The 26,444-nt window shown below is 35.7% G+C and overlaps 1 protein-coding gene across 1 annotated transcript; it reads left to right on the forward strand.

Annotated features, from left to right (window-relative positions):
• Positions 1-26,444, forward strand: LOC117322668. Its single transcript, XM_033877604.1, has 6 exons — positions 1-102; positions 6,657-6,731; positions 7,092-7,159; positions 22,912-22,991; positions 25,345-25,600; positions 26,079-26,444. Exons 1-6 carry the CDS (start codon positions 1-3, stop codon positions 26,254-26,256), a joined length of 759 nt encoding a protein of 252 aa, XP_033733495.1. The 3' UTR covers positions 26,257-26,444.

Genomic DNA, 26,444 nt, shown 5'->3' on the forward strand with positions numbered 1-26,444 from the left:
ATGAGGACCTATATAGAGAACGAACACATAAATGACATTGATCTTGATCCAGACAAACTGAGTCAAAATCAGTCTCTAGCAGGTGAGATCACTCTCAAAGAGGTAAGTGGTGTTTTTTTTTTAAAAGTCCAGGATTTGATGGTTACACTATAGAAATTTGTAAATTTTGTAAAATTGGTGAATTTTGTAATTCGTTCTTTAAATATCTCTCCTGAATATAACATATAAAATTGATTCTCGAATAATTTCATACTAAATAAAAAAGAAATTAAATAAATTTTTAATTCATTATCGGACAGGGTTTTTATCAGGGAGGTATATTGGGGAGAATACGTTTACTTTATGGCATTATGAAATTCACTGAAGAAAATGATATAGCCGGCATGATTTTTGATAGTAGATTTTGACAAAAACTTTTGACTCTGTGAATTATGAATGAAGAGGGTTTTTTTTGTTTTTGTTTTTGTTTTTTTTTTGTTTGTTTTGACTTTATTTGACAATTAGGACGGTTTGGTTCATTACACAACAATGTTGCATCAACAATTAATCAAGTTTGAAGTAAACAGATTTAGTTGTCAAGGTGACCAAATAGCCCCTTCATCTTTATTCTACTTGCTGAATTTTAGCAATAATGAGCAGCACAAGATGGTTAAGAAAACTCACTTCATGAGATTCTTAAAGCTTTGTTTCTAATATTTCTGGATTAAAATGAAAACTGAAGTAAATTGGAAAGGAAGTATGAAATGGTAATCACACCATGATTCCAGAATTCAATCTAAATTGGGGGAAAAGTACACTACTTGGTAATAAATTAGATGTGAATCTAGAAAAAAAAAATCCCTAAATTAAAATTAAAAAGTTTAAATCAAAACATGGGGAAAAGAAGCTAACGCCTATTAGTAATATCCACATCATCAAGTCATTAATGATATCCCAATTTAACCACTTATTTATATCTCTTCTTAACCCCAGGAGAAATGGAAATATATCTTAAAGGAGAGTTTGATGTGGATCTTCTGTTAAACACTGATGGGGAATAATTATCACATTGTAGAAACTTATGTACAAATAGTTTTTGTGATGATGTTTGTCATGCCTGGTAACAATCGATTAACTTTAGGAAATTGAAGAACTAAAACAAAATTCATTTTTGACTAAGTGCATTTGGAATAACAAAGACATAACTGTTGCTGGTAAACCCGTGTTCTATAAATCATGGTATAAATCAGGAATATTTACAACTGCAGACCTTCTAAAGAGTTCAGAGGACATTACATTCTATTCATTAAAAAAATATATCAATTACGTACAGATTTTCTTCAGGTCCAAGGATTAATATTTGCGGTTCAAATATGTCTGCCAAACCCTTTACCCCAAAAATATCACACCACTTATTCGCTCTTCGCTACCTTTTAGCATGCAGTTATTATTCGCCTCAAGTACCAATAATTCCAAATAAGATTTATATATTTTCAACAAAACAGACATTGTTGCAAATCAAAATGACAAGAATATATCTTATTTGCTGAAAGAGAATGGAGTCAAATATACAAAATTCCACGTAACGTAGCAAAATATTCTAAACTTCAATGGCGTCAATATCTCATTATATTCTTACCACAAATTCTAATTTGTTTAAATATGGTAAAGTAGATAGTCATATGTGTACTTTATGTGGCTCTGAAAGAGAAACAGTGATTCATTTGATTTGGGAATGCCAGGTTTGCAAAATCTACTACAAAATTTTGAATCTCTTGTAGATGCACTTTATATTTCTTTTGCAATGAATAAGCAGTCTTTTCTTTTTGGACGTTTACTGCAACAGTTAATAATATGATAATTCGTATCATCAAACAGTACATTTACAAAACGAGTTGTCTCAATAATTCCTTAAATATCAATGCATTGACAAACAACATATACATATCAAATACTGTAAACGTGGAAATTTACGCGAGGGGGACATTTACGCTAATTATACGGAGTCCTTTTGGTGGCAAAAATCCCCCCGCGCGTATTATTTTGATATCAATTTGCATAATTTCGAACTACAAACGAAGGTGGATCGATCGCGAAAATTACTCCAACGCGTATAGTTTACATATCAAAATCGCGAAATTAACCCCCTGCGAAAATAACCACGTTTACAGTAGTCGAAACAAACTTTTTTTCAAAACAAAATTCACGAATTCCCGGAGTAAATGGAAAATCTTTATTCAAGTTGATATTTAATAGCCTAAACTAATTCATGACAGTTCTCAAACATTATTTTTGCAAATAAAAACGACGTCCTGATCGATTTTACTCTCTACGTCGCAAACACTTAGCTTAAAGTAACTCTTACCTTTTGATTCCGATTTTCAATAGAATTAAGTAAGTTACTATAGATATAAAAATTAACAACAACTACACTCCTTGTTTCTATCCCCCCTCCCCCCCCCCCCCCCCCCCCCCCCCCCCCCCACTCTCCCTTTTACTTCTCAATAAGTAAGTTTCACACTGTGTATGTGAGTGAATATATGTGTATGTAGGGATGTATATGTATATGTGAATGAGAATGCAGTAGTAAAAAAAATCTGAACAATAATTTCTAATGTTGTCTCTGTGTGTATACATGTATATGCTTGTTCAATATGATTTCAAAATAAATAATAATTTACAAAATAAAAAACCTAATAATTATTATTATTATCGCTCCCCCTTTGGGGAGATACAATGTATGAATAAGTATAATCAAGGCGTGTTAGATTCCCTGTTGTTTAAGCCCGAGCAAAACATGGTGGCCTAAGGTTGTACAAGCATCCTTGTCTCCATACAGTAATAACATTATGTTTTGTTTAACCGAAATCACACCATAAGAGAGAATGAATCATAAGTGTTTTGTACCATCAGCAAGACATGATCAAAATTTAGACAAATAACAACAGGGATGGTACGTGATCGATGTTATCCAATCAAATTCGTTGTAATATATATGAGGTATACTAAACGCCAGTAGTCTATTGAAAATGTGTCTGTTCCTTGGTTGTTTTACAGCTATACAATTATTACTTTGTCTAATATCAACACGTTTAACTCTGACGACATATCTATAAAATGTAAGTAAATAGTCTTTCCATGTGTCCCCTTTTCTACTTTAAATAAAGAATGTTTAATATCAATACACGTGCATGTTAATAAATGATATTGACAGTTGGCCAGCTGGTTATGCGGTATATGAAGGTAACATAGAAATGAGCTCTGTGCATGTGATAGGTGACTAAGTGTTATGTACCTAAAAACTTGTTTGAAGTGCTTAGAAAATAAATAAATGTCGAGTGTAAAGCTGTCATGGCTAATACACCTTAATTTACAAAAAAAAAAGTCATGGCTTGGTTCTACAAAGTACAAAACTCTTTGAGAGATAAAAGAACAAACGAATTTGAAGACTTCCGCTTCGTTAAAATGTAGTGTTATGATCTTCAAGATAAAGTTTACACAAATAGCACTAGGCCGAATCGTGATCCTTACCTTACAGCTACACCATATATAACACGAACTAGATCGCTCGGTTGATATATGGAACACTATTGAGGTGCAATGCACAGATACATACCGAGACGTTTTTATATAGATGGTATGACTGTATGGGATTTATCAGAAGTTACAATAGTGACAGGTAGCAAGATTTATGTTTTTATAACTGTCATGAATTTGACCCAGTGAAATACCACCAGTGTATCAGGTTAAAACTAAACAATCAAAATGTCACGACAGCATTTAATGTAACGTCTTCGGTCATAATACACAACCGTTCTACTATGGTCATTTTCTGTTTATGAAGCCGACGACAGCGAAGCACACTTAATTGGCTATAATGAGATGTATGTGTTGGGAGAGTGTTTACCTGTAGTCTAGACACAAACTCAATATTAATATGCTTTATTTATTCATACCTACATTATAAATAGTAGTACAGACTGTAGTTGTAATTATAACGATACTTATCCGATGTGTCTGTGAATGCAATGTAAATCACCTATCCATTAACGTGTCATTATATTCTAATATATCAGCACTACATATAAAGGTAGTATATGATCTCAACAATTTCATGGAAAATCATTATCACAACAGAACAATACATGTCATGAGAAGTTACTTTAATTCAAAATTTAAACTTTGTAAGCTCTATTATATTTTACAAGTGTAATTTGGTGGTTAAACTCAACACTGTATTGATGGTGTTAAGAGTGGTAAATCTGTATGATGACATTGTCGCTTTGATACGATACCGCCACGCCCTGATCGTTATTAATGTTTCCCAGTGTTATATGTACACAGTTTTAGCTTTTATACTTTAGTATTACAGAATACTTAGCACGCAAAGAGAAATGTTCCGCCTAAAAAACGTTCACATTTTTGTCCTGATTAGGTCTGAGCAGGTGTGTGCTGTGTGTCACATAATCCACTTAATATTGGAAATTTTGTGGATATATCCACATTGATTTATTGACAGGGTTTACAGGCAAGATCTTGTGTGACGGGTGTGGCGTGTTATAACTGTAAACAACGTACTCAACGAGTCTAGTGCAGTTTATATAGGGAGTAACTCTAGAAAGTTGGGGTTTTTTCTTCCAGAAATTTTCATTCGTCAAAATAAGTTCAGTTGTGCTTAAACATTGTGGTGGTATGAAACAATTCATCACAAAACCATTGCAAGCATAAAGGCGATATCATTTCTAAAAGTAGTTTGTTTAACATGTCAGTATCATATCCGATTTTAATAACAATGCATCTTGGAACAATTTTATTAATTAATCGTAGACTTATAAAAATGTATAATCATCAGGTAAAATTAAAAGCTATTGTAACATTAATGGAACAATGAGATAAATGTAAGCGTAGCAGAAAAAGAGAAGCTGCTTTTATAATAAGATGACGTTGTATGATGAAGATGACGTTATATGATGAAGATGAAGTTATGTCATTATTATGACGTTATATGATGAAGATGATTTAATATGAGAGGTAACTAGATGTGATAAAGATCGAGTTATATGACGAAGATGGCTTTATAAAATGATTATGACATTATATGAAGATTATGACCGAAAATAAAATATCTTGTATTTTCCTTCTTTGATTTAGATTTTTATCAGACATGCCATGTGGTGACACAGTTTGTTACACACTAATCTATGGCATGAGGGATTTCCTTGTGTTAGGTATATAAAAAGTTCCGTCATATGATAATGATATCGTTATATGATGAGGAATTAAACTAACCGATTTTAAAAGAAACCTATTGACATTTCTCTCAAAGCAAAACAGCAATTGCCAACAGCTTAACAACATAATTTCGTATCATCAGTCTATAGCCAGGAACCTATTTTAAGCACGTGTATTATTACCACTGACTCAAGTAACCTAGGTTCGAGTTTTAGATAAAGCTTAAAGAGAACAGAAACATGGATGTATGTTGGATTTATATTATAAAATAACTACTTGTCAACTTTGTTTCACAACAAAAACGAAACAAGTTACATCAACTTATATTAACCGCGCTTCTTAGATCGGATAGAGGCGCGATAGGGGTCTTAGTGTGGGAGGAAACCGGAGTACTCGGGGAAAACCATCGTGATTTGGCATGTGACCCAATATGCCTTTTAACGTTCTATCGTAGAATCGAACTATGGCCGCCTAGTGTGAACGGCAAGTGTGATACCATTGTGCCAACCGACCGGCAAAGAAGAACTTCTTTTACAGATGGTTAACATCTACTTTAAAGACATGTAGATAACTACTGGATTCTTTTAACATATACTCTCTGATATCCGCTTATACCAGTTGGCAAAATACCTATCGAATGGCAAATATGAGATTATTTCTTAAAGTTTTAGTCAAGCAAAAAAATAACCTTGAAATATTGGTTTAAATACCCTATATCTAGACAAAAACTACATTGTAAAGCATAGCGATATCGAAACTGCAAGATTTGGAAACACCACAACAATGGGCCGCCATCAAGATACTTCCTGTCATTCACTGAACATACGAGAAGATACCAGGTATTCCTAAATATACATGTAATGCTTACCTAAATAACTGTTTGGCGCCTCCTTAGCTTCCTTGTTCTTTGTTGTGATTTACACTTCAATGCTGATGATGATTATAAATAAAAAATAATATGTTTACATAATTAATCACACATTAAATTAATGCACGTGCCTTAAGATGACTGTAAACTATTCATTTAAGCAAATATATGGAAAATAATGCAAATTCAAGTTCAAATAAGTAGAGCTACTTGGTGAAAATGTAATGTCATGTATGCAGTTAATACCCTTGTGTAGTTGAGAATTTACAATTTCATGTACTATATTTATAACCGACTTGGGGACGGGTTGATAAACTACTGGGTATCAATGATAAACTGATCAATCAAAATGTTAAATATATTGTGATATCAATTTGAGGCTATATTAGAATATAAAGGCTCTGTCACACTGTTGCGTATGAGATAAACGTATGAGTTGCGTATGAAAATTCATAATATAATTTTCATACGCACAAAAAGCCCTTGAAAATACAGAATTGTGCGTATACTTACCGTATTGAACCTATGAGTAGCGTATGAGTAGCGTATGGCCAGCGTATTGAATGCGTATTGACAGCGAATGTCAGCGTATGACCAGCGTATGGACAGCGTATGGACAGCGTATGGCCAGCGTACTCTGCGTATGGCTAGCGTATGAGTAGCGTATGAACTGCGTATGCCCAGCGTACCGCCTATCACGTGACAAAGTGCCTATATAAAGGTTGAGAATACGCTGGCCATACGCCAATAATACGCTAGTTGTACGTTAAATACGTTACTCAATCGTCAGGCATACGCCAATCAATCAATCAATCAATCAATCAATGCGCTAGCTGTACGATACACCTTCCGCCAACGTATGGCAACTTATGTCCAGCATACTCGACCTATGAGTAACGTACCTATATCGTACTTCTAGCGTATTCAGCGTATGCCTAGCGTATGCTTAGCGTATTAACCATACGTCCGCATACGCACAAAATTTTTGAACATGCTCAAAAATTTATTTCAGCCTCAGCGCATGCCAGCGTATGACAGCGTATGGCAGCGTTTCCCAGCGTATGCCAACGTGTTTGAAACGTATACAACCTATGTCTAACGTACCACTAGCGTATGTCAGCGTATACCAGCGTATGAGTGATAATTTTTCATACGCTGGCATACGTAGTACGATACGCAACAGTGTGACAGGGCCATAATGTAAGATTAAGTACCATGCATCATAAGCGTGCTTCATATGTAAACATACCTTGTTACTCCAATAAGGACATGGACATAACCTAAGTAACGAATGCACGTAGATAGTACTTTGAACCACACTCACAGTGTTTGGAGAAAATAATCCATATTTCAATATCTTTAAGATGACAGTAAAGCATACTTAACTCAAAGGGTCATATACTTTGGACATGTCCAAACAAACAGTCCTAATTATTTAACTCGATATTTTACGCGATGATGAAAATAAAACGTCCTTTAAAAAGATTTAGTTTGTACAAACACTCATGACAAATCGACATTGCAGAGAATCAGCGTTGTACTTCCAGTCAGAAAGAAAGACGGAATATTGCTATTGAGCAAAGGAAAGTTATCGATATATTGGCCATACATTTTTGAAAATTGTCAGTTATACGAGCTGTTCTGATAGAAAGAGCTACTAATGTGTAGGGAAAAGACTTCTAAAAAATCTGCTGCCCTAGCACATTTCTTGCCAAAGTGACAAATTTTAGCATCCTTTGCTTTTCCCAAACAGTGAATAGCATTGCATTTACCATGCTTGATTAGCATTCTGTTAAGTGGGATTAAGATTATCGAATTTATAATGTGAAGTTGCAACATTAACTTCGTAATGTTTTGTGGGCGTTGTACATTCCATTGAACACTAGACAAAGCAGACGATACTGATAGAGTACGATTGAATGAAACCTTTATACAAACGTTGTCGTTTTACAACAAGTATATGGTTGGTTAATTTGAAAATTTGGGGGGAAAACTTGAGTGAAAATACTTCAATGTATATAGATTTGAATGTCAACAATCTTTACAGAAATTTGATGGATACATGATTTAACATTTCCATTAACAAGTCTTAAGGGTTAAGAATGATAAAAGTGTAAACTGATCGAGGTTAAAAGGTCATACCGGTTTACTTCATACAACAATTATTGTCAAATGGTATAACACATTTTTTTAGCAACAAAATGCTTATATCTGTGAAAATCCAAATTAATGTTTTCTATTTTCTAGACGAATCGTCATCGGTATCTTGCAATAGTTTTCATGATAAACGCGATTGCTACCAAAAGTAAATGATGTAGAAAAAAAAAGAAGAAAATATGAACTGTACTATCACGAATGAGTTCTTCCTGAATTAACCTCTCTATTTCAGGTTATTAACCTTGAACATTGGAGGAGTGACCACTTTTTAACGTGGAGTATTCTGCCTTAAGGAACAGAAACATCTTTGAAAGTCATTGACCCGTCGGTCGGCTGTCAGGTCGCATCCGATAGGTTACTCGGCAGGGGGATATACACTATAACCGATAAAGGGATGCTGATGAAGGAAGAACTTTGTAACTAATTATCTTCTATATATAGTAACACAAATGACGAAGGAAGACAATTGTATGACTCGTGCCCTGAATGGGCCTCGAACCTAACCAGAAATACACGTTTTTATTAAACACCTTTCAATGGCGCCGTGATTGTCCGCCCGAGACCCAAGACATGATCATAGTGATTGTCCGCCCGATACCCAGACATGATCATAGTGACAAATCGTCTATTAGATGATATGGATACCTTGATCGCAATGTATTTACATACATGGATGCGAATTGTACTACATATAGCATATAACCAACACGACAGGAAATTCAGACTTTAACCTTCGGATAAAGACATTCTTTTCTTTAAAAGATATATTTGGATTTCCAGATAAAAGATGATAAAACCGATGCCTGATTCACCGCATAACACTTTAGCCTAGGTAGCAGACATACCTGGTGGTGAGTAACGTTGGTGGGCTTCACGGATGCTATTCCACATGTAGCGGCTTACATGTTTGGCATGTTGCGGTCATTCATTTAAGTATACATTCCACTTAAAAAAAAAAAAAAACCACAATAAAATCTTCTTTGGGACAAAGTCAGTTTATAATTTTGGCATAAAGAACGTCATGTTTAAATGTCTAAACATGCATTGCAGTATCTAAGGGAAATGTAGAGCATGTCAATTGTTCATGTCCAGAAATAGCTTGCAAGGTAGTAAATAGCAATTAAGGGAGTTGGCCGTTATGTATAGACGAGTAAGTAGGGGAGATAACTGTAACGTTAACTAAACGTTTATTTTGTAATAAACATGTTGAAATACGTCACTTAAATGTAGATAAACAGTATAAAACAAGTATTTAAGATAGACGTTAACATCCAGAAACAATGATACCTGGTGGTGATGCAGGCTCTATGGTGAGTCATGGCGGATTTACCAAAAACGTTTTTAAAACAATGATTCATTGTGATACCTGTTCTTAATCGGCATTAATTTCCTCCTTGTAACTCACGTGAATTTATTTTACTAAATACAACCGACCCACCTGGCGTCTTAAAAACGATAAAAATCACGCCATGTCGATACCTGGATGAAGTTTATGGGGATGAATCATATAATACTAGAGAGGTTAACAGCTCTAGTATTAATAGACGTTACGGACAAAACCACAGATGCTGAATACATTTTGTAAGGACTGAAGATGCATGTTTACTCAAACACAAGTATTAAGTTGTATTGCATTTTTGCCAGTGAAATATAGAAAATTATCAAGATTTTGCAGTGAAAATAGGTATAAGTTTTGCAGTGAAAATATAAGGTTTTCCGTTTTTGACCAACCAGAGCTGACCTTTGTATTCACCTCGTTGAAACTTGCCGATTTTTCCAATCGAATCGGAGATAGATAAATTGGTTATTTTACTGTATTTCTGAAATATTCTGCCTAGTTTTTTTACTTAATACTCACTTGACGTTAGCTATTCATGCACAGATTCTCCTATAACAGCAGAAAACGCTTAAATTGCGCTGATCAGTCCTTTCAAAATGGCGCCGTCAAGTTGACGTGGAGTAACGCCACAAAGAGATGACGTCATTACTGATTCCTTCGCTTTTTGACTATTAATTTTTCGATGTTTTTGATTTTGTTTTTAAGTTTATGAAATGCAATAAAAAGAAAATTGAATGGTTTCCCGTTAAATATAACATATATTTCATTCGTATGACAGAATATTTCGATATTTTTCACTCGTGCTTCGCACTCGTGAAAATATCGATATTCTGTCATACTCGTGAAATATATGTTATATTGAACGGGAAACCATTCAATATCCTCTCTGTATTGGCAACCGCGATTACTAACTAAATCATGATGTAATTTGTATGGTATTGTTTGACGTCCCAATGACACAATGAAGTCATTTACGGGCGAGATATGCTATCTTAGCACGAATATTCATACCCCTATTCTCTGGCGACGACCATCTGTAAGAAATCGTCGTCCAAAGATACGTTATCGCATCTAATGCTGTATAAGCTGTATACATACGGAGTTACGTAAGGTTAGACAACAAAGAAACAGGTCACGTGCACCAGACAATTGATGTGAAGATACATTGTTTTATTCTAACGCCCTTTAGGTTATGTTCTAGATGGACCTTAACACGGTCAATCCAGTCTAACAAAATGCTTCTGTCTATGTCTATTTATAGTGACACGTTTTATTCCCGCCCAACATAAATTTAAATGTGAATTTTCAGTCGCTGGGTTACTCAGATGGCCATTTATTTCATGAAGACGACAAAGAGGCGTTATATTCAGCGAGACAATAAACTATGGGGTCACATGACCAAGCATCAATCAAACCCGATAACTTCCCTTAGTTCAACGCTCTCCGTCATCGACAACAGGTGCTTGTGCAGTTTTTAACTAAATGTGGAATGTTGTTTTGGCGTAATTAGAAGTAAACACAAACACAAATAGAACGTTATTTATGATAATATTACGTTATCAGTGACAGGTATATACAGGTGTATGTGTGTGTACCCGGTAGTTTTTAAACTGTATACCGATACCTGAGATAATATATATTCTCAGAAACTTATTAGCTAGGTTATTTTCGATGCAACCAGGAAGTGTTTCATTATTGATAAAGAACTTGGCACCATTGAACGCCATGACCTTTGTTTAGAATATGTATACCATTACTATACAAATGCCCGCCAGTACAAATCTCCACATGTACTATATCTATAACCCTAGCTCCAACACACAGACGCCAGTTATGTGAGTATATCACATAGACTACAGGGGTTCGTTATAAATCATATGATATATATGTGACGGGTTCGCTTTCACTGTAATGTATTCTATAGACTCTGACGTCATGCTATCTACCTTACCTTCTTTGACGTGATATGTATCACATAGTCCACATCATCTAGCCGTTAACACTGTTATTATTTTAACCCATTTTTCATTTTAATGGCCTAAATACTTTTAAAAAAATAACCATTTTATCTATTTTCTTTCCGCTACCCATGTCTCACCATGTCCCTTAATGACCACAGCCGTCGATGGATCGTTAAACCAAAACAAACAGAACAATCACTAACCCCTGTATTTGGGAATGGTGGTGCCGGGATCATAGCCAATTACTTGTAAACGGTTAACGATAATAGGGGGGGGGGGGGGGGGGGGGTTGTGATTTTGAGTAACAGGGACCTTTTGTCAAAACTTAAAAGTCAGATTCCACAGTCAAAAACAAAGGTACACTAAAACAAAAAGTCAAAAATTAATTACGTTGTTTCCAGGAAGTGTAAGAGCTCTCCCGGTCGTGTGTTATACACAGGACGATATAAACATTCACCAAACATGTTTACATTAACGTCACAAGTGTGGAACTAATGGTTTAACACACCAACACCAAAAGACGTTAAGATTGTAATACCATATCGGGCTCATTATTTGTTAACGGGCGTCAAAACTCACATCGAAATTGCTTTTTTTAGACCTGTATTGCTTCATATCCTTAGACAGCCACGTTTTATCTGCTATTTGTGTACTTTGCTGACGTAATATTTAATCATCCTTGCAGGTGACAATCTTCCCATAAATACCAAGACTGATTAAGCATATTTCGTGTTCGTCAGGTCATTAAAGTCACAGAGTGCCCAATGCAGAGTATTTAATTCTTTTCTTAAGTTCATGGAGGACCAGTTGAATAAAGAAATTTTAAAAAGTAAGTAGATTACGCTAGGAAGACAATTTCATACCCGGTGGAATGACAGCCCGGTCACTAATGGTTACTTGCGGCTGCCAGTACAAGATGACTGCTAACGTTAAGACAAAGTTTTAGCTACACAGAACAGAGTTCTTCTACCTTACTGAGGAATTTTAACACAATTTCAAAAATTCTTGTCCGGTTTTATTTGCCGGGGAGTTACCCTTGATACTATAACCGTAGGTTGGCAATGCTTGCCAAGTCCCTGTGTCTTGGACAAAGACGTCTATTTATCGTGTTCAAAGTGTTGCGCCTTGACAACACCGGTTGTCCCCGGATAAACAAGTGTTATTGTCCAAAATGACAAATGGGTGAGAAAAAATTTCCATTTTTGTTTTCATCTGGATGATGACGACTATTGTCGATACATGCTTTGGACATTTTGTCTGCGGGTACATTATCATCACAAATGACTCATATCTTAACCGACTCCTGAAAGTTTCTGGAATAACATTGACAAATAATGTCTTATAGACCTGAAAATTTAAAAAGTTTTGGGTCAAAATGTATTAACGACAAAGATACCTAATCAGGATGTAAATTTGGTGTTAAACAGTGACAGTTGACATGGTAACGGTAACTCGGCTCGATATGCTACCTGTTACTATTGGAAATAACAGGAGCATAACACAGGCCCAGTACAAACCAACACAATCAAGGGAAGCGCATGGTAATGATGGAATGCTTATAAGAAAACGAATCAATTCTTTACTACATGTACCAAAAAGTAATGTTTTATGCATACAGTTTAGAGCAAACAAAAACAATTCAGTTACAAAACACACTTTCTATAGCAAGATATATATAGATACAGTTGTATATTCAAACATGGATACATATAACATATAACAATAACGAGATACGACACTTTTATGGCAACTTTTTATATACATAGTTATAAATCTATTTTCAGCACGTTCAGTCGTCTCCTTAACTAGTTAACCTATTCGGGTTTAACCAATTTCAGACACTAAATGACATGTTTATATCTCTCCACTTTCGTTCGACAATTATTGCAATTGGTGTCAACTGTTAACAACCATATCATATTGTATACTCCAGCCATAGGCGCTTAGCTAAGTCCAAGACCGATTATAGACTAATATATAGAGAAATGGTCTTGGACTTATAAACGTGCTAAGCACCTATGCCCCAGCAAAGTATGCCATTAGGTCACGTCTGACTGATTTATCGAAGTGAGGATTTCCACTGTATTTAACCACCTGAAATATACACATATGCACGAAATACAACACCGATGTATGTACAATTACAATCTAAATGTGAACTATTTTTGTACACGTATATAACATGTGTATGCACGTAAGGAGAGGCATTTTAAAAGTGGATTTCCTTTTACCTTTACAAAGAAAACATGCATGAGTTTATTTATAAAATGCTCAATGACACTTTGTGATATATTAGAGAGTTACATTGGTAATATTCATTTCGTAAAGTAAGTACTGTAGACTGGTACAAAGCGAAATCCGTTTTCTTCGTTACCAGCGTTTATCAATCCACAAGTGTCAAGAAATCGTGGAAAATCAAGAATTGTGTAAGCATTTTGGCGTGCTTAGGGCAGTAAAACATCAATTATCCATACCCCTATAAGGAAAACAGTAAATTGTCTGTACCATATAAGGTACGAAAAGAAAACAGTAAATTGCCCGTACCCGTATAAGATACGAAAAGAAAACAATAGATTGTCCGTACCCATATAAGGTACGAAAAGAATACAATTAATAATCCGTATCCATATAAGGTACGAAAAGAACATAATTGATTGTCCGTACCTATATAAGGTACGAAAAGAAAACAATTGGTTGCCCGTACCCATATAAGGTACGAAAAGAAAACAATAGATTGTCCGTACCCATATAAGGTACGAAAAGAATACAATTAATAATCCGTATCCATATAAGGTACGAAAAGAAAACAATTGGTTGCCCGTGCCCATATAAAGTAAAACAGGAAATAATTGATTGTCAGGTTTATGCGTATGATAGCAATGTCGTATACTTCCGGGTTGTCCAGTTCTGGGTTTCCATTTTAAGGTGCCCGCGGCAATTCCACTGGTAGCAACATCTTCCCTGCCGCTGGGACAGTAGGGAAATATCGAGTAGGTTTCCTAAGTTACACTTGTTTTACTAACTGATCATGGTATACTAATATAAACAGAACTAGCCTTTACTCTCAAGTATAATTTTACTGTATCCATTGCATTACTTCATAATTAACAAACAGGGGATAGGAATAGGCGATCCAGGATTTTGGTTTTCGGGTTGGGTTGGGTTGGGGGCGTACTATTTTTTTCTAGAATACATTTTTTTTCTTAGTTAATTCTTGAAAAAAAACCCTGGTCACTTGGCAAATTATTGGGGGGGGGGGGGGGGGGGGGGCGACTATGATGAGATATTTTGAGGATCTCGAATGAGTCCCCTCCCCTGTCCCCGTGGTACACTGGTATTTTTTTTAGACTATTTTACTGTTTCGCTGTTAGCTGGCGTACCTGTTATCTGTATCTGTATAACATTTATTGATGCCTGTGTTTCATTTATGAATTTAAACAAGCCTATCATCAATCCTAGGTCCAATATTTTTTTTCTGGAACACCCGTTGTTGTTTTTATTACCCGTTTATACTTTGTCATTTGCTTTTGTGTAAGACTTTATAGTTTGGTAATGTTTCATTGATTTCCGGTGAATTGCACCAGAACGCTAACTAATTGCTTATCTGTAGGCATATTATCATAAACGGCAATCCACGTCACAGAACTTGGTTAAACCAGAGACCTATATACTAGGGAGTATATAGGTCTCTGGTTAAACGTATTAAGAAATTTCATGTTCATGTGGCTTCTTTCACGACATTTATAGAAAGTAAACCAACCGTCAGTCAATATCAATCAATTTCATAATAAGCTTTCAAGGAAGGCAGACTAACGGTCACCATCAACTCTTTATCAGCATTCATAGAAAGTAGACCAGAAACAGTTCAACAGCAGACAACACTTTTCACTTTGTGCGTTTTATTTTTCTCTTTCGAACTGGGAATACCCTATAAATCTCTCTATCTCATATTTTAAATTCATTTTTATTTCATACAACATAAGCTCAGCGGTATTCATCAACCCCGTTTTTGGACTACTGGTGTTATTGATATAAAAATGTGAATTTTAATATCTTTTGTGAGCATTATATTGCTGACGCACGGACACACTCGAGGCCTTTTCATAATGACCTTCCCTTGAGAATTTGGCGTCACATGGGTGTTATTATATGAGAATATGTCATATTATATGTATATGAATACAAATTGAGAATGGGAAATATATACTGCGTAGTTGCCTCAGATTTTGTCAGACTGTTTACTTGTGTGGTGATATAATGTTATGTAATTGGGAAAAAAACTTGTGGTGTCATTTTGCACAAACAAGACACAAAATAACTTGAAGAAGATGAACACATTTAAAAACACATTGACCGTAGATACAGTAGTACCAATTGTTAAATTGTACCATATACAGCTGTTCCGTCCGTCCTTGTAGGACAAGTAAGTGATGCTAAGGGCATTAAGTGGACAACATGTATGTCAATATACTAATACTAATTTTGATATGGATCCCTACATCGGCCTTTTCTAAATGTTCACGTAAGCATTCGGCCGTATAAAGTTCTCGGTATTTTTACTTCAGTATTACTTATTATCCTTACTCCTGTGTACATGTATACTCGTATACGGTTAGTCCAGTTATCGAAAACATCTCCGACGTCTGCTTCTGGTATATTTTAATTAAAAGAAAAACTTTTAGCCCCAAGTGTACATACAAATAAGTTTCCATAAATAAACACTGAATGGTATACGAATATCGAGATCGTGCATTAGTAGAAACATTGTCGATATTATCGTGTATAGCAGCTACATGCATAATGTACATACTGTACTTGATAACTGCTATTGAAAGCAACATATTGATTGACATACGAACAATGATATCAGGCCGTAATCATACGTTATGCAATACCGGTATATATGTTTACTACAGTATTTACAATATACATGGACAAGCCTTCTCACATTTAATGAGCTCTCCGTTAATACCACATTACCACTGACGTTTGCTGTACTTGTCTTGTCTTCTGTAGTACTTATTGGAGGGTGGGGGATAGCTAGATCTAGAAAACACTGCATATTTCGCAAACACGCCTGTCCTTGAAATGTATAATTAACATTATCAAGGTAAGCCTATGACGCAGGTAGCCTTGTACGTAGACACGTAAAAACGACTTCCTGGTTACCTGGTTACGGTTTGAATGTAACGCATGATACATTGTAGGCTTTGCGTCATAGGCGTCTCTCATTCATAAATTTGACGGAAATGGCCGGTGATGATTTTACTATGATACTCCTATGACGTTTCACACACACACGCGGATTCATTCACAAACTTACGTCCGTATACCTATGACGTCAGTGGGGGTATTTTTTGTAAAGCTTAGGTAATTTCATACCATAATAAATAAAACCAATAGACATCATTAGACATATCAACCGGAAATTACTTTACTTAGAGAACATATTTCAAAATAAATATAACCAAAACATTACTTACTTCACATGTACATATTTAAAGTCTGCTAAATAATGCTTAGTGTGTGGTATTTTCAATAACGGATTTATATTTTACTTGGAAAAAATATTTCCCAAAACTGAAGCATGTTTAGTACGTGGAGAGGTCACGTGGGATCATCTGTCCAAACAGGATGCTACTTTGATGAGATTTAACACTCCTGGAAACAAGGCTGGATTCGATGAGCAATCTACGTACAATAGTAAAACTACAAGTGCCAAGAAGAGAAATTTTATTAGAAATTATTTATACCCTTGCCCGTCAAGTAAAAATAATTGAGAAGTCATTCTAGTGGGTACCACAATGATTGGGACATTTGTACATTTAGTAAATAAACGTATATCTATATCTAATTAAAGAGAACAATATTTTCCAGTTAACTTGACCTACATCCTCATTATTGGGGTGAACCCCGTCTCTTTAAAAATATTGTTCCACGTGTCAGTCTTTAGTACTCATAAAAGCGGTGCTAAAAAAGAAAGTTTATTCTTAATGAACTTTGTGTTTTATATTACACATGGGGCAGAACAATAAATACGCTAAGATTTCTGAATAGAAAGCTAACCTGATGGATTTCAGTTCTGCCGCATCTAATCTCTTATCAAAACTGGCACCCAGTTTAGGATTGAAAACCATTCTACATCTGAATCACCGCTAACTGATTAGGTGTCTAATACACACCCCTCATATTTTAACTGATAAGTTGATAGATGAAAAGAGATGTCTTGCACGTAGAAGTACACCATTGAAAAAGTCCTCGGAGAAGAAGACCAGGGTCCATATTCATGAAGCTATAAACATTTTGTGCTCAAACTGGTAACAAATCGTATATCTGAATTTACATATTTTCACGATTTGAAAGTGTTTCTGAAAGACTTCAAGTGGGATATTTTTTTCAGTCTAAAGGTTTTGTTTTTAAAGGGACATTCCTTCGTTCGGACATCAGATACATGCAAAATTTCTATTGATGAAATCTATGTCCGAACGATGATTATATGAGTGCTTGTGCCTAAATGCAATGAAATTAACGACGAGATGTACAAGAAAAAAGGCGTATCGTATACAAATACCACATGTCTTTGCGGTAATTAGTGACATTTCGGGTCGAATTAAGACTTTCATAAGAACTTTGTCTTGAGAGTAAAACTGCCTTAGTACTGGAAAGATTGTAAGTTTTACTTCTTTAAAAAAATGTATATCATCAGTTTCCCGTAATTTTAATTTTGACACCTAAACTTTATTCAAACGAAAGAATACCCTTTTAAACCCTATTTCATAATTCAAGCGAGTTTAAAAAGAATTGGATTGAGCACGTTTCATGTATTAACGTGATAATACTTTTATTATTATGGGCCCAGGTATTCATCAAGGGTAAGCATCATCTGATTTTAGGTCAACTCTAGTAATGTCGCGTTCTCAAAATGAGAGCAGAGGAAGAAAAGAACCAACATTCATGTCACCAACTCCAAAAACATTCCAAGTTTATATCACACAATTAAATAAGTAGAGTCCAATGGTAGCATTATGTCGGCTTTAAAATGTCACCGTCGTCTTCATCGAACTGCTTCTCTGGAAATTCTACATTTATTTTTTTACTTTTTTTTTAGTCAGCAGTCGACATTTATTACGGAAATCGTGATATTTGGACAAGTCTTTGAAAGAGACCAGTAATTGATTACACACGAGCATACTGACGTATTATGGGTGTGTTTTATATCCCATCCTAAATTATAACAAATGAGAAGTTTCGTAAGCACGTCATTCATAAAAGGCGTTGATACATTGTTGACTGAAACATATCCTGCATGTATTTATTTCTCCGTGGCTATTTTTTTTTATTAAAATTTTAAATTATATCCGCTCTTGTTAATGTCAGCATGATAAGTATTAGGTTGCAACATGTCACCTGGAGGGCGTACAGACAATGGAGGAACTCATACCGGGGTATATATAGATATGCACTTCCGGTTTGCAGTATATAGGCTTATCAATGTAAGGGCTTGTATGTTTTATATATGTTATTTATAATCACACCCTCGGCGTAGATATTGTCACGATAAGTATATCCGTCCAGACACGACTTATTAATTAGTGAACATCCGTAACAAAAGGTTTTAAAACAGACGAGCACAAACTCAAATAAGAATTAAAATGACAATATACAGTTCGTGCTGATAGTACGAGATAATTTTCCGATTATTACGAAGTAGAGGACAAACAGAGGACACACCGCGGTATAATTATACGACATACAGGCTATATAGAGCGACGTAATTATATTTATAGCTTGAGGTCCTCCGTTACAAAAACATCTATAAAATTCTACAGAATACATGTTGTTGGTTTTTATGTGAATAGTAATTACATCTATGATAAGGAGACTAACCTGCAGATACAAACATAACTATTCTTTTAATATTTTAAATTATGAAGCTTACTGAGTTATCGGGCTAATGCACGTCCTCATCTTAAATTTGATATTTCTTTCGACATATTTGGAGTTTCTTCCAAAACCTTCCAAGTATCAAAACAGTACGAAACAGCTGTATGATGTCCCAAGTATCATTGTCCTAGAAGGACGAAACAGCTGTATGATGTCCCAAGTACTATTGTCCTAGAAGGACGAAACAGTTGAATGGTGTCCCTAGCATCTTTGTCCAAGCAGGACGAAACAGCTACATGATGCCCCTGGTATAATTGTACTAGAAAGACGAAACAGCTGTATGATGCCCCTGGCATCATTGCCTTTGAAGGTCGAAACAGCTGAATACCGTCCATATTATCATTGTCCTAGAGTGAAGAAACAGCCGTATAGTACGAAACAGCTGTATTATGCAGTATAATTCATTATTGTTCTTTTTGGTGTCTTTTGTACAATCCGACTTTCTGTCCTTATATGGCAAACTTCTTCCACAAATGTGTTGCTACCTTTTTATCAGTTTTCCACTGGTCACCAGATGATAACAGATAACAATTGGTACTAATGGTTCTGTCAGTCTGTCACCAGATGGTAACAGATAACAATTGGTACTAATGGTTCTGTCAGTCTGTGTCACCAGATGATAACATAATTGGTACTAATGGTTCTGTCAGTCTGTGTCACCAGATGATAATAGATAACAATTGGTACTAATGGTTCTGTCAGTCTGTGTCACCAGATGGTAACAGATAACAATTGGTACTAATGGTTCTGTCAGTCTGTGTCACCAGATGATAACAGATAACAATTGGTACTAATGGTTCTGTCAGTCTGTGTCACCAGATGATAATAGATAACAATTGGTACTAATGGTTCTGTCAGTCTGTGTCACCAGATGGTAACAGATAACAATTGGTACTAATGGTTCTGTCAGTCTGTGTCACCAGATGATAACAGATAACAATTGGTACTAATGGTTCTGTCAGTCTGTGTCACCAGATGATAATAGATAACAATTGGTACTAATGGTTCTGTCAGTCCGTGTCACCAGATGATAACAAATAACAATTGGTACTAATGGTTCTGTCAGTCCGTGTCACCAGATGGTAACAGATAACAATTGGTACTAATGGTTCTGTCAGTCTGTGTCACCAGATGGTAACAGATAACAATTGGTACTAATGGTTCTGTCAGTCTGTGTCACCAGATGATAACAGATAACAATTGGTACTAATGGTTCTGTCAGTCTGTGTCACCAGATGGTAACAGATAACAATTGGTACTAATGGTTCTGTCAGTCTGTGTCACCAGATGGTAACAGATAACAATTGGTACTAATGGTTCTGTCAGTCTGTGTCACCAGATGATAACAAATAACAATTGGTACTAATGGTTCTGTCAGTCTGTGTCATGTATAATCGCTCGCATTATCACTTAATAAGCGATAGTGCGATTGCCAAGGATAACGGTTACCTTTTTTTCAAGTGACACTTTGCAGACAACAGTGCGATAGTGGATTTCACCTGGTCCGATAATGAAGGCAACCTTTCGTTCAAGAAACCTTTTCAGAAAGCTGTTATCGGATTGACAACAAAATGGGTCAGTCGACTCCGCGGTATATGAGTTAGGGCAGTGTAAGAAATTGTGTGTGTAAGCTGTTTGCGCCGAAATGGCAGCTCCGGCTGTATGCTCCCCGTGCAGGGAGGCATTGGCCGGCTGCTTTAACCCGATAGCCACGGATGATAATTTACGAACCGCTTTGAGACGGTTATGTTACTTTGATATAGTGATATATAAAACTTCAAATTATTATTATATTTTCAAAAAAAAAGAGATAATATGCGAATTCGCCAGAACCGTACCATTGTATTCATTAGGAATTATCCTGGCCCTGGGTTATCTATAATAGGGTGTGTGTAATAACACTTCACGCCTTACCTAGTTTCAGAGAACCTCGGGAAGTGTCAACGGAAGCTAATAGATCCCTCCGAATATATGTATGTATATATATACATGATATCTTATTGATATAAATATTGTACGTGGGTATTTCTGGCTAGGCGATTAGGTGCCATAAATCGTCAGTTCGAGGCCTGGTCAGGGCACGAGACATAACATTGTCATCCTGCGTAAGTTACTATGTTATATATATATATATATATATATATGTATATATCAAACGTACGTTATGCAATTTGCCTGCATTCCTTTGAGAGATATAGGACAATATCTTTCCAAAGAGGCGGTTTTTATTTAATGCTTAAATTTAGCGGAACTGGACCAGATCGATCATCGGCTACCAGGTAGCTCAATTGGTAGAGCATCCGGCTAGTGTTCGGAGGTCCCGGGTTTGAACTCCGGCCTGGCCGTGCATTTTCCCACTCCTACTACATAAATGCCAGAACTGTTCACATGCGTCTGATTCTGGTTAATATTAATAGAAAAAAATGGTCCCTACTCCTATTATATCAACAAGGTGTAGCACTTTGAAGATTTACGATCTACCAACTGTGAAACGGAAGTAGACTTGATTGGGCGACAATTTTAGTTAGTATGTGTATAGAGCTATCGACAAAACTCCCCCGTCCCCTCCCATTTTCTCATCTTTAAGTCATTGCCACACGTCAAAAGGCTAACATGCATTGATTTAAGGAATGTAAATCAGTGTACGCTACTGAAGTTTGTGAGCAATTGATATTTCAATCGGATTAAACTTAAATTCAAAGTAAATCGAAGCTCATTCCCCACATCCGGTTTACTGAGTGTTACACCTTGTTGATATAGTAGGAGTGGGGGCTGATATTTTGTTCTATTGTTACAAACCGGAAGCAGACGCCTGTGTTTCATCCCAGGACTCGTCAGTAATGTTATTGATATAAAGTATTGAGATACAGGAGGCGACGGAGGACATTTAAAATAAGGTCGAAGAAATATCTAGATGGGAAGGTGTTATAGCCTATAATTAAATACATTTCCAACTTTTCAATAGTGAATTTCAAAAGAACATAAAGCACATTGTGTTTATTCTGAACAAAGCCACTATTCAGATGAGTTAAAACGTGGCAGCATATTTATAGTCAACGTTTATCGCTCCTTTAACAGCCAGGGTCATTTTGAGGCTGGGTCATCATGCAGTAGTTGGTTGCTACCCAATGCAATAGATAAAAAGCGCCTTGCCAAAGGACACAACCATGTCGGCACAGACCGGTCCGTTTCCCTGCTTCCCAAAAAACAAACCGTTACGAGTAGTCGAACCACACACCTTGGGTTTTCATCAGGCCTTACCAAAGCCAATTCCCTAACTGAACTTTTTAACCGACTGAGCTATTGCGGCCCCAACATTCTATCAAAACGAGATAATTGTGCGCCGTCGTCTTTTTATGTTTCCCAGATATATTCTGTATGAAAGGCTATTTTTAATACTAATGTAATCGGGATTTTTCATGTATATATAGTGGAAATAGATGTGGCATTAAGACAAGTAGATTAGGAAGGAAATTCGTCATTGTGGTTTCCGGAGTAGAACAACGGTCTAGTGAGTATGATATTTATACTTTGATTATCTTAACTTTGTTATGGGTAATGGGAAACCATGTGAACTTTTCACATAACATAATTTTGAATACCACATCAAAGACTTCAATTGCATACCAAGCACCGAATTTCGGAGGATCTATTAATAGAAATTGTTTATGGGTGTATCTTACGTTAGTTAGTGGCACAATTATTCTCGTTTAGGAATAGTTTACATTTAAACTCTGTTCCATTTACATACTTGAGACTTGATAATAAGTTACAGTCTACATTGTTCACTGTAACTTATTCTAAGGAAGGTCCTAATACATGTAGACTGTAACTAATTCTCAAGTCCCTGTGGTCCAGAGCTACGTTATCGCAGCTACGTCGATCAATACACCAGTTCTTGTTTCGGCGTTATCAGTTAACCTCGAACGCCTGGGTATTTATACACGTTCATTGCTAAACATGATCCGTCTTTAATTATTAACAAGCAACTGAAAAAATCGGTGTTCTAATTACAAGGTAAATGACTTACTTGTATAGCTGATCTGACATCAATGGTAATTTCTGGTTCTACTTTCACTTTCGTTTTCGACGTTTTGGAAATTTCTAAAAGAATCAATATATTCGACAGCTGATATTTAGAAAATAAAACATTAAAAGAACAGAAAAGAGGTTGTCAGCATTTTTATTGATATAAATAGACATGTTTACATCAGGTTTTAAATATATCATACTACTAGACCTTGAACCGGTGTCAGTAGATTATGACATTATCAAAGCACATATAGGATTAAACCAACTGATACCCATACAACCAACGATACAGTATTTTTATAGACAAGTTTCAGTATAGTCTCGCAAACTTACTGACTAATGCTTTGCAACAAAGTAAGTGCAATAACAGACCACATGCACTCGCTCCGTCTGGCAAACATACACCCAATATTGTATACTGGGTGTATTGTGAACAATATCGGGTGTATTGACAGAAGAGGCGAAGCCTGTGGACAGTGAACCATAAAAGATACAATGACGTTTAGTTGTTCAGCTGATCTTCAATACAAACATATTTGTTTACTTTTCAAATGCATCATCAGATGGTTACCCAGTTTGACAATAATCATAATAGACATTTCTAGCATAGCCACAGACGCGAACTCCGAGACCGACTCCGACTATTTGAGGGGTCATCTCAAAATGCTCAAACAGCGAATACTACAGGATTTTGTCATATTTCGTTCGATCATGAAAAAATAAATAATAACTAAATCGATAGATACATTTCAACACACAAAGATGTTGTTGCATATTGTATTCACTTTATTTACTTCCACCATACGTGTTATTGTCAATAGGATTTTGAAGACGGTCCGAGGGGTACATGTCCTTGACTCACCTGAGATTTTATAGTGAGCAAGAGGTGCAATACATTCTCAATCAACTTTTTCGGCATAGCCGTATAATATTCTTTTGGCCCCGGATATGACGCGACAGGTGGCGTTACTGGTCAAGATGAAGTATGTGATTGGCCAATATAGCGTTAAATGCAAAATGCAGATTGAATGCAAGCTGAATAATTGGAATTATCTTTCCAAATGACACATTAATAAAAGTGTATTCCTGATTCAAATGTAGTCTTATTATCACCAAAAATGATTCAACCTAATATAATTTTATTATCTGTGCTGAAACACATTAGTTCGTTAATTTATTTTACCAGCAGTTTTACATTATAACCACCAGCATTAAAACCATGCCGTTTATCTTTTTTTTTTTAATATTTCTTGTTATATATTACTGGAAATCATAATAGGATTTATATGATAAATTATATGGTTATAATGGACATAGACCGTTGGCCTTAATGTCCCTATCTTAAATAAATGAAAGAATACGCTGAATTTATGTTTCATATAATTATATATTTAATTATTCTATCTAAATAGTCTTTGGCGTCGTACGGCAAACGCATCACAAATGTCGACGACGGAAGATATATACCATCTAGGATGGCGCCACAGCGTTCTGATCACGCGGTAAATTTTCATTTCGCACCAATAACACGTGTTCGGTGTGGAAAACATACATTATATAGCTTAGCAAAAAGCAAACTACTATAACGATGTATTACATATTCCTTTATGATTTCATAGGAAGACATTGACAAAATAAAATAAAATAATTAAAAAAAAACCACTTAAGTTTTTTTTTAGAATTAATGGTCACGTATCTACATGTACGTATGCATCTGAAACATGATTATAATCGTTCATAGTCATAATCCTGAGCACCAAGATCTGTAATTGAATTCTTGTCCGAATGTACTTGTACGTTAACTCATTATGTAGAACTACGTGCTCTTGCAGGTGACACGATTTTAAGCAAACGAACCTCCAAAAATATACCGTTTGGGAGACAAGAGATTCTTTTGCTCCTCCGAGCGTACCAAGTGCACCCATGTTCATGGGCTGAAGTCATATCGGAAATTCAGGAAAATAAAAATCAGCTGCCGTCATCAACTAGAAATTTGTACAACACAGCTACCATCAGTCAGTTAAAAGGCAGACTTTCAACAAATTTGTCCAAACGTATGAAAGAGTCGAGCGATGACGCAGAAATCAGGTAAAAACACATTTACACATACAAATGTGGAATTATTTTTCATACTTCTTTTAATTTAACGACCCCCACCACCACCACCACCCCCACCCCTCCACACACACACACACTCACACATACAATTCCCTCCCCATCCCTGCCACACCGGATTCTTCGCTAAATGTTTGTAGCAAAAATATATCTATAGGAACATACTATTTATTTCACTGCGCAATTTGTAATATATTAAATTTCATTTAATAATGTTAACTATAAATGAAAAACGAGGCGACCAGTGTCCAACTGTCAGCTGGGAATTCAATTAATTGTTTAATGTATCTCATTAACATTGCATATTTGTTTGTTTTTTTAGCTACATAACCCGGTACGTTTTCTACAACTTACTATAAACTAGTAATCAGCGAGAATCTCCTGTATTCGCTTTGCGATATTTACTCTAATTACTGCATATGCTATTCAGTATACCATATTATATTTACAGGTCCGAACTAAATGCAGTTAAAAAGATGGAGACTCAGCATATGACAAAAACCAAGGATCCGACAGAAGGAGGCGCAACTGAGCGGGAGGAATCTCGCCCCACCCCCGGGCCTTCTAGTGCTAGTGCCAGTGTGAATCAAGCAGCAAGCGTAAAGCCGGTGATAAACATGAACAAATGATGGAATTGTTCTCATCAGATGAGGACACAACGCCGAAAAAGAAGAAAAAAAAGGAATCACTGGTTTCATTGATGATGAGAAATCAAAAAGCCTATAGTAAATTTATTACTAAAAAATCCCAAAATTACTTCAAGTCTTTGGCATCGAGGACTCCTCTGAAAGCGATTAAATATACATGTATACCAAAA

Source organism: Pecten maximus, chromosome 3 (genome assembly GCF_902652985.1).
Source record: "Pecten maximus chromosome 3, xPecMax1.1, whole genome shotgun sequence".
NCBI classification, from domain to species: domain Eukaryota; kingdom Metazoa; phylum Mollusca; class Bivalvia; order Pectinida; family Pectinidae; genus Pecten; species Pecten maximus.